This window comes from Mustela putorius, unplaced genomic scaffold (assembly GCF_011764305.1).
Source record: "Mustela putorius furo isolate JIRA1106 unplaced genomic scaffold, ASM1176430v1.1 tig00000874_pilon_pilon_pilon, whole genome shotgun sequence".
Taxonomy (NCBI): Eukaryota; Metazoa; Chordata; class Mammalia; order Carnivora; family Mustelidae; genus Mustela; species Mustela putorius.
This window is the reverse complement of record NW_025421505.1, coordinates 7,056,380-7,065,481: the sequence shown is the minus strand read 5'-3', so window position 1 is coordinate 7,065,481 and position 9,102 is coordinate 7,056,380. Positions and strand designations below refer to the sequence as shown.

General features: G+C 50.0%; 1 protein-coding gene across 8 annotated transcripts in view; it reads right to left on the bottom strand.

Moving 5' to 3' along the window:
- Positions 1 to 478: 478 nt before the first annotated feature.
- Positions 479 to 9,102, bottom strand: part of RASSF2 (Ras association domain family member 2) — a 41,283-nt gene continuing 32,659 nt past the window's right edge. For all 8 annotated transcript variants that reach the window (XM_013046053.2, XM_013046054.2, XM_004772827.3 and 5 more), the window contains 5 exons: positions 8,506 to 8,607; positions 7,568 to 7,619; positions 7,003 to 7,124; positions 5,433 to 5,530; positions 479 to 4,373 (listed from right to left, as the gene is read on the bottom strand). In XM_013046053.2, coding sequence (XP_012901507.1) covers positions 4,304 to 4,373; positions 5,433 to 5,530; positions 7,003 to 7,124; positions 7,568 to 7,619; positions 8,506 to 8,607 — 444 coding nt within the window. In that variant the 3' untranslated portion in view covers positions 479 to 4,303. The remainder of the gene's footprint in view (positions 4,374 to 5,432; positions 5,531 to 7,002; positions 7,125 to 7,567; positions 7,620 to 8,505; positions 8,608 to 9,102) is intronic.

Genomic DNA, 9,102 nt, shown 5'->3' with positions numbered 1-9,102 from the left:
CTTGTCTGGGGTCTTACATCTGGCAACCCCTGGGGAGCTACCTCCAGCAGAAGCAACTCCTGAGGCAAACCCAGGTCCCTACTCCCCTATGGGGTGACTCAGACATTTCAGACATGGGGAAGGACTAAGGACTAAGATGACCAAGTACTAGCAAAAGGTTCCATGATTTGGGCCCAGGATCAAAACAGGCCTGGGGTAGAGTCAGGGCAAAATCCAGCATCTATGGTATTCCTACCCAGCTCTTTCCGCTACAACTCTTGGCTCCAGCAGGACCTGAACTCAAGACTCCTAAGGGACGTTCTCATTTCACTTCCTATTTGGAATATTACAGCCAAGCCTGAGCCTGTTCAAACCATAAACTCTTAGGGAAGAAAATCAACTTATTCCCTGGATATGCCTTCACACCCCCATACCCGGCCCTCCCACAAGGCAGGGGTCCCCACCCAGCGGCCACACATGGACTCATCCACAGAGCGACTTCTCTTTGAAAAGTGCTTTATTTCAACAAGATCTAAGTTAGGTGCATGAAAACATATCAAAATGTTACAGACATTTATGGCTCCCACTGAGGCCTTGTCAAATTATGTTAGGATACCCAGATGCATCATTTTAAAAGTTCAGAACCAAACATTGAACCGGGTCATGTACCATTGTTGAAGGCAAACTATGATAAAGAAACCAATACCTCGCGAAGCTAACATAAGTGGGGAAACCCTGAAGAAACACTAGCACTAACACACCAGAAACCATCAGCCGGGGAAGCAGGTCTGCAATCAGCTGAGCAGGCTCGGAAAGGGCAAACTGGGCTTTCCCTTCCGGGCTTGTCCATGTCTTGTGCTTGGTTCAAACACAGGGGGGCGCTATAACCTCCCGTGGCAGGGGAAGTGCTTTCAGTTCCACTGAAAGAAGGGCTGCCACATTTCTCTGTATTTCTGCCTCTCTCTGAGATCCTCGTCTCACCTGACTCAAGCAGGACTTTGTGTAAAACAACTTCAGCAGCAGCTCGGAAATGTGTGCTACGGCTCGAGGATGCTGGGAAATTCCCTGCTTGCTATCTCAGCTCCCACATCATGGCTTGGCCACGAGACCCTGAAATTCCCCTGCACGTAGAAAATTTCTCTCTTGGCCGTTTATCTAGGACACCATATTCTCTGTGCCGTGGAGCTTGGCATTTTTCGAGGCGGGAGAAGGGGAAGGAGAGTTTCTCTTAAGAGAGTTTCTTGCCCTACTGGGTGCCATCGCACCTCTTTGCTCCTGACACCAAAATAACCACCCAACCCTGCAGAAAAGAATTTGTGCCAAGAAGTTTTACATCCGAGAACAGATTTGCGTGTGTGTGTATCATTATATTTCAAAGTCTTATTGTGTACAAAGGTGATAAAATGTCTACATGAGGATCTCCAGGAGAGTGTATTGTTTCCTTTCTGCTAGGGAGAAGGGAAGGGTGTGAATATTTCTCCTTGAAGTCTCAGACCAAAACCTCAGCTCTTGGTCCTAGCATGGGACCCAGTGGGTGGATCGCTAATCTGATCTCCTCTCTCTTAAACCTCACGTAGAATTCAAGTTTATCAGCCTGGAGTCCGGTGCACACATTCCTCACCAGCCCATTCCTCACCAGCCCGCACAGGCAAGCCGGCTGCTTGTGCTTGTCAGTCCTTCCCCAAGATTCCCCCACCCTCCTACGCTCCCCTTTAACACTTCACCTGCCCACTCACGTGATCACTGAAAATGTGACCTTGTGCTTAATTCCACCAACACCTGGCAGAACGGACCCCCCACCCCCACCCCGCCAGATGAGACTCAGGCTTTTCCTTCATTTGATCACCTTGTAACACAGCCCCCAGGAAAAGAAAGCCAGATGTGGCTAGCCTGCTTTTCACAAGTTAGGGAAAAAACCCTATAAATTGGCCTTTTGTTCCTCACCCGATTTCAGGTTCATTGCACGCAATTACATAAAACCACACAAATCAGTAGAGGAATTCAAAGCTGCAAAGCCATACGATACCAGTGGGAAAATCCGGCTCCACACCATGGAGAAGTGTCTCTGTTTCAATCGCTGCTATTTCAAAAGACCTTTCCAAAATTCCTGATGGGGTTATTAGGATGTGAGAAATGATCTCCAAACAGGGTGGGCCAAAACGGAAAAGTACAGCCTGTGGTAAGGGGAATGTATCCAATAAGACGCGATTTCCCCTGACTTTCACCTTGACACCTGCCCCCCCAACCCCATCTTTAAGAGGCCAGGTCTACCCTACGTTTTGCAACATTTCCGTATTGAAGCAATTGTAGTGCTAGTGCAAATCAAAGAGAACTTTTATAAACCAGAAGTCGCCATCTAACAAAAGTTAGAGGTTAGTCATCTGCTCTGTGGAAATTTTTCTGCCTAACCCACCAAAGAGAGTTATGGGACCAACGCAGGCTTTGAACATTCAAAATAAAAGTAACTGGAAGAGAATTTCTTAGGTCATTTTCGCAAATGCAAAACTCAGGAAGTCTGTTTGCATTCACCAACCGGCTCTTTCCCAGCTCTAACAAAGGAAGTCTCTCCCCCTGCCCCCGGGGTTTTCTGTGCATTTTGCGGAGGCCCACCGAGGGGTATGATGGAGACTAAAGACTCCGGATTTCCAGTCCACGCCCCATAGGGCTGGTGGCGCTGTCCCCAAAGAGGAGGTCGCCTTGCTAAAAGACCCCCGGCAAGATGCCAGGTGGCAGAACGCCATCTTTGTGAAAGTCAACAAGACCACAGCTGCAAGCCATCTAACGAGGCTACGGAAGCCACAGAGGGGAGCAGGGGGCAGGAGGAGGCAGGAACGGCTCTGCTGAAAGCATCCACCTTCTTTGCAGACACGGCTCTCCTTCCACCAACTGCCCGGTTCCCGAAACCTTTCTTGGAGAGGAGAAGAGATGGGGACACCCCCCCCCCAAAAAAGGCTGAGACACCTGCTGCTAGGAGCTCCCACCCTTGCCTGGCCCATCCTCTGCTCCCAGCATCTGTCTGTCCCTCTTCAAACTGTACCAGCCACACTGATGCCCAGCTACCCAGTGGTCTTCCTGAGAGGAGACACAGGTGACAGACTGTCCTACTCTTTCTCCCCCATTTGAGGTCTGTTCCAAAGATCACCCAGGTGGCTGCTCAGAGAAGCTCCACCCTCCATGTGCACCTGCATAGGACAGCCCACAGAGCTTCCCTGAGCCCCACACTCAGTCAGTAGCAGGGTCTTCCTCATGCTTGGAGTCCATCTCCATGCATAAGTTGAGGGCAACTTACAAGAATCCTGTGGTTGGGAAGAAGAAACCCTTGGCCTTGACCTCAAACACATGGCCTCAGCTCCAAGTGCAGGGAGAGCCCTTGATGATGGGAAATGGGCTGGCCTCCCAGGCATCTGTCACTTCTGCAAGGAGCTTCTATGATTCCCTAAAGAGGGAAACTCTGGTTACCACCCAAGGACAAGTCCAGATCTGGGCCATTCTAGCCAGTTGGCCACGGAAAAACCCATGAGGCATTTCCTTCAACTCAAGGAGGCGCCAAAGAGTTGGGGTTGGCCTTCACAGCATGGGGTTGGCATGCTGAGTGAAACATCAGTCTCTTCTCCTAGGCATGGCCACAGAGGTGAGGACAGAAGCAGAATCCACACAGATCACATACGTCTTTGTTATTTTAAACAAAGTTTCCAGTGTAAAAACTTGTGGGTTTATTGCATCTACCCCACAGATGATTTATTTTTCTTTTTCCATCCGACCTTCCCGAAGGGCATGGGGCGGCTATTTTGTTAAGTTCCAATGCCCAGTCTTTCTAGACGTACGGGGAAGATCTCCACCAATATATAAATACCCCAAATGGTGAGTTTGCGGAAACCCCTTCCCTTCCAAACATGCATGGCTGCTCCCTGGCCCTTGAGGGAGGACATCAATGTCAACCCCCCAGGTGGGTGCTGGTGGCTCGGAATTCAGTTCCGTGTAAATATCAGGTAGGCACGTGAATATGTACCATGTGTGCACACGCGCTTACTAGTGCATGTGTGTGCTCAAATGCACACACACACACACACACACACACGTTGGGTCCTTATAACAAAATTCAAAAGTCCTGTGAGTGAGAGAAAGAAGAGGCGCGTGGGGATCCGAGGATGGGGAGCTGTCTGCTGGCTTCTCCATCCTGCTATAGGCAATGGATAGTGGCTCCGCAGGAGCTGGAGGGGTCTGTAGCTACACATTCCCATGGAAGGAAGGCTCCCAGCTTCCTGTGCGTCTTCTTGTGCCAGTGGCGGCCCCTGTGGCGTCTGGATCCCCTCCTTCGTGTGGCTCAGATTGTTGCTGGGGTCTCGGCCATCTCTTCCAGCCTCTGCCGGATCATGAGCCGGAGCACAGTATACCTGGGGACAGGAACAGCTACCATGGGCAGCAGAAAGCAACACATGCTCCCTCTTGATCTTCCCCCACAGCCCGGGTTCCTGGGAGCCCCCTGTCAATCCCTTTACTTCTATCAGTGGCCCAGCTGCCAGCCACCCTGTGTGGCTTGTGTTTATTTCTGCACCCAGAGGAGAGGAACCGAGCAGACCCAATCCAAACTAGACAATTGGACTACAGTAGCGTTCAGTAAATGTTAACTGCTTTTGCGCGATCATCATTGTTAAGACAAATAGAGCATTGGCGCTATTCTCCAGGGGCAGAAGTCAATCAATTGTTCTGCCATATCCATGGAAAGCTGTCCACTTTACGAATAAATATGGCAAAAAAAAATTTAAAAATCATACAATTCTCCCCAGAGAAATAGGGTGAAACCGGTGACGGGGATTGGAAGGTACGAACTTCCAGTTATAAAATAAAAAGTCACAAGAATGAAAAGTGGAGCGTCGGGAATACAGTCAATAAAGTGTCAAAACGTTGGATGGTGACAGATGGGGACTTTGCTTATCATGGTGAGCACTGAATAATGTATGGAACCGTTGCATCGCTACGCCAGACGCCTGAAGCAAATATAACACTGTCTGTCAACGACACTACGATCATAAAATTAAAAAAAAAAAAAAAATCCTCTCCAGAGAGAAGCTTTACTGGACTTTTCACGCTAAATGTAATTTCCAGAAGAGAAGCATTGAGAAAGAAGAAGGGTAGGAGAGAAGGATTTCAGAGGTAGGTAGCTTCGGCTAATTCCCACTTCTACGACAGCCTTCCTGAAATCCCCAGAACATTTTTCTGTCCCACATCAAAATAAGAAGCTGACTGAGGAAGCAGAGAGACCAACACACTTAAGCTTTGTGTCACCATCTGAGATCCACATGTGTCACAGGGAGCCCCCGGGAAGAAGGTCCCCAGGACCCAGGCCCACACAGCCACTCAGCACAGTCCCCGGGAGGCACCCATCAGAGAGCCGGCTCCCGGAGGTCCCAGGAAGAAGCCCAAGCAGCTGCCCCGGGGCCAGCCGCACGTACTTGCGCATCAGTTTCTTGACTTCTCGATCTTCTTCCTCTTGGAGCTTCTGAATGAAGCTTTTTAGGACAGGCATCTCAAACTTTATGTACTGGGCCACCTGGGGAGGAAGAAATCCGTCTGGGGTGAGTGCACGCCCCATCCCAAACTTATTCCAATTCCTTTTGTTGTCTGTCTCATGCAAGGTGCAACGGGGTGGGAAACCTATTTCTGCATGGATCCAAGATTCCTTTAAAGGCTACAGTAGCCAAGCCCCGTTCATCTCGCGGCTGGCACCGAGTCTGTGGTGACGATCACTCCCTATCCGTGACACAGATCTTGGAACTTCTCCTCTCTCGTCCCATGTATCTAATGCACGACAAGTTGCTATCCAACATGCAAAGCACTCTCTCTTGAGGCAGTGATGCTGAGAACACCTGAACCCCCAAGTCAATAAACCTGTACGTTCTGCCCTATCGGGATTCAGGGACCTATGGCTCAGGACGATAATTTGCATTTGGAGTCTCACATGGGCATCCAAATGGGAACTTGCTCCAAAGAGGCCATGGGGGTGAGGGTGCCTCCAGGTGAGCTGAAGTTAAAGCAGCTGTGCCCTTGCCTCCACAAGAATCCCCCTCCTACTCGATCAACTCTTTTCCATGGGAAAAGCCTATTCATGTTGAACTGCTCTAAGACTCCTTTGGTCGATGGAACGTGTGTGGACATGATATAAGGTCCGTTTGAGTGGTTTCAGAGGAGCTTATGAGGTTTGGTCTGGTATCTCACCCTCCAGACAGCTGCCCTGGGAAGTGTACCCCAGGAAGCCACTACCCCTCATACCTGGGTCTCGGACTGAGACGTGAACTCAACCCCAGGCTGGGAGCAGAGCAGGTAGCCACCAGCCTGCGGTGCCCTGAGCAAGAAAGTGAACATTTGCTGTGGCAAGCAGCTAGGATTTGGAGATGTTTGTTACTGTAGCAAAAGTTGACTAACACACAAGATAAGGGAAAAACCCTGCCAACAGCTTCAAGTTGCTGGGAGAGGGCTGCAGAAACTTCTCAGCCCTTTACAGTACCCTAGAAAGGTTGAAGACATTTACTTTTTCTGGGTAAACCACTTTGTGCCAGAACATTCCCTCAACAGCTCCCCCAGCGCATGCCCTCTGCCTAGCTTTTGTGTTCATTCTCCCGGCCTCATGACCATTCCTGCTTCAAGAAAACCTGGTATTAAAAGTAATAATAATAAAAGAAAAAGAAAGAAAAAATGAAAAATTAAAAAAAAATTTTTAATCATAATAAAATGTTTCATTAAAAATAAAATAAATAAATACAATTTAAAAATAAGTTTTAAAATTCAAAAAATAAGATAAATGAATTAGAATAAAAATGTTTAAATGTTAAAAATCAGAAATTTGAAAATGTTTTAAAGATGGAAAAAAGTAATAAAAAATAAGTTAAACTTTAAGAAAGAAAGAAAAGAAAAGAAAATCTGGTATGGAGGAACGGCAGGAAAATGGGACTTGGTCCTTGGCCAGAGAGTCAAGCTGCACGTAACCCAAGCAAATCTCGGACCGCCCACCAGAAGGGGACTCACATCGTAGGTGATCTCCTGCACCTGGTCCTTCTCCATAAGAAACACTTTGGAGACTTGCTCACACGGTCCCTGGAGGATTCGGGCAACCAGAGGGTAATCGGTGTTCTTCAGCTTCTGTTTCTCTGGAACCACACACACAGCCAGGAACAGCCCCGAGTTAGGCCTGAGGCCTTTCTCACCATAAGAAGCGGCCAACTCAGGGGCCCAGATGACCCAGGCCCCTTAGAAGATGTGGCCAGCTACGTCAGGAGACTGACTTGTGAATGAACAATTCTGGTTCAAAGCAACCATTCCTTCCCCGCTCTCCCGGACAAAACTACCAGGCTCCAGCCCTGCTATAAGACGCTACATGGGAGGAATCGGTTTCATCTACCTCTTGAGAAAATCCAGTTGCCTTTTAAATAAGCAGTTAGGTTTTAGACCACCTACGGCCTTCCCCAGTGGACTCAGACAGTGACCCCACCAGCCTCAGGAGCAAACAACATTTGGAACTTTCCAAAGGCCAAACAACAAGCAAATGAGGCCGATTTGAGTGACATAAGTACACCGTGTTTTTCAGACTTACCACCGCTGGTATGGACCACGTACAAAGCAAACTCCTCTGCAGAATTCTCGATCTGAATCAGAAACAAGAGATGCTTGAAGAGAGTGCATATTTACATATCCTACCTCTGAGCCATTCCTTCTGGAACGTTGCAAAGCTAAATGGATTTTCGGTGCTTCTGAGGGGGAGCCGTTTCTCTCCAGCTCTCAGAAGGGATGAGGAGAGCGGCTGATCACAGTCGATAAGAAGGACTCACCTTTCTGGCACCCTGCCAAGCACTGGGCGACACACTTGGCACGTGTTAACTCATCTCATGTTCCTGACAGGCCCTCAGCGGGGGTTCTGTGAACCCTCATTTTAGAGAAGACGAAGGAGAAGCACAGGGAGCTTAAGTTACTATCTCGGCTCCTCCAATCAGCAGGTGACGGCTGGGGATTTGAACCCAGAGACCACCAGCTGCCAGTGGCCTCAGGAAAAAATGGGGATCCCTGTCTCCTAAAGATTTCTTGTAAAGGAATCGTGTAAAACCTGCAGAGTAACAGGACTTTACGGACTCATGCACTAGAACTTGCACGTGTACTGAAGTTCATTTTTCAGAATACATTTCCCAAATGTGTTTCAGAAGCCAGTCTGTGCCTGGGCTCTGAGGTGTGTGCCTAGGGCCTGGGGTCTGTGCCTGGGCTCTGGGCTGCTTCTCAGAATTCAGCGGACCAATCTCCTGCCATTTGCCAAAACAGTTTCCCTGGTCCTTGGGCTTCAGATTCAGTAGGTCTGCTTCAGGGCTGGGGACTGGGAAGCTGCTTGGCTAACAATCTCCCTTGGGATACTAATGCCACTGGGTCGGAAAACCCCAGGCCCCGTCGCCCAGTGCCCCCCGCTTACTGCACACTCTCCACGGTCCCCCTTCCCACCTCGGGGGTGCCGCAGGCCCCTGCGCCACAACCACGGAGGGAACTTGCCTTGAATTTGTTGAGCAGCAGCTTCAGGACCTGGGGGGTGGTCATGGTGCTGTTGATGCGGACGTTGGTGACGGAGCCGTAGGCTGGCGTGAACACCGATGTCTGTCAAGAGAGGGGGATGGCTTAGGGTGGCAGTGGGGACAAGATGGGACAAGAACTGGGCTCTAAAACCCAGGTGTCCCGGCCCCATGACCTGGGGTAAAGGGCACTCTCCCCGTGCACCCTGAGAGGCCCCCTCCTCCCCCACCCCGCCCCAGAGGGCTGTGCCTAACTCCGGTGGTCTCCTCCCCACTGTCCCCATGGGAAGCTGGAGGGGTCTGGGCTTAGCAAGGAGGGGGAATGGATCCAGGTAAGGAAGGCCCTCTTGCCAAAGAAGACATGCACAAGGCCCCTTCCACTGTGACTTCAACGCAAGGGGTCTCTGACCCTCCCGTGAGGCACTTGCTTCTGGGGCTGGATTCAGACCAGGCAGTGGGAGGAAAGGAAGATCAGCTAGAATTGGCGGGGGTGGGGGGTCGGGTAGTGCACGGACATCCCCTGATTTGAGCCCTGCAGCCCTGACTCAGTGGGTAGCACACAGCTCACAGAAAAGTGAGA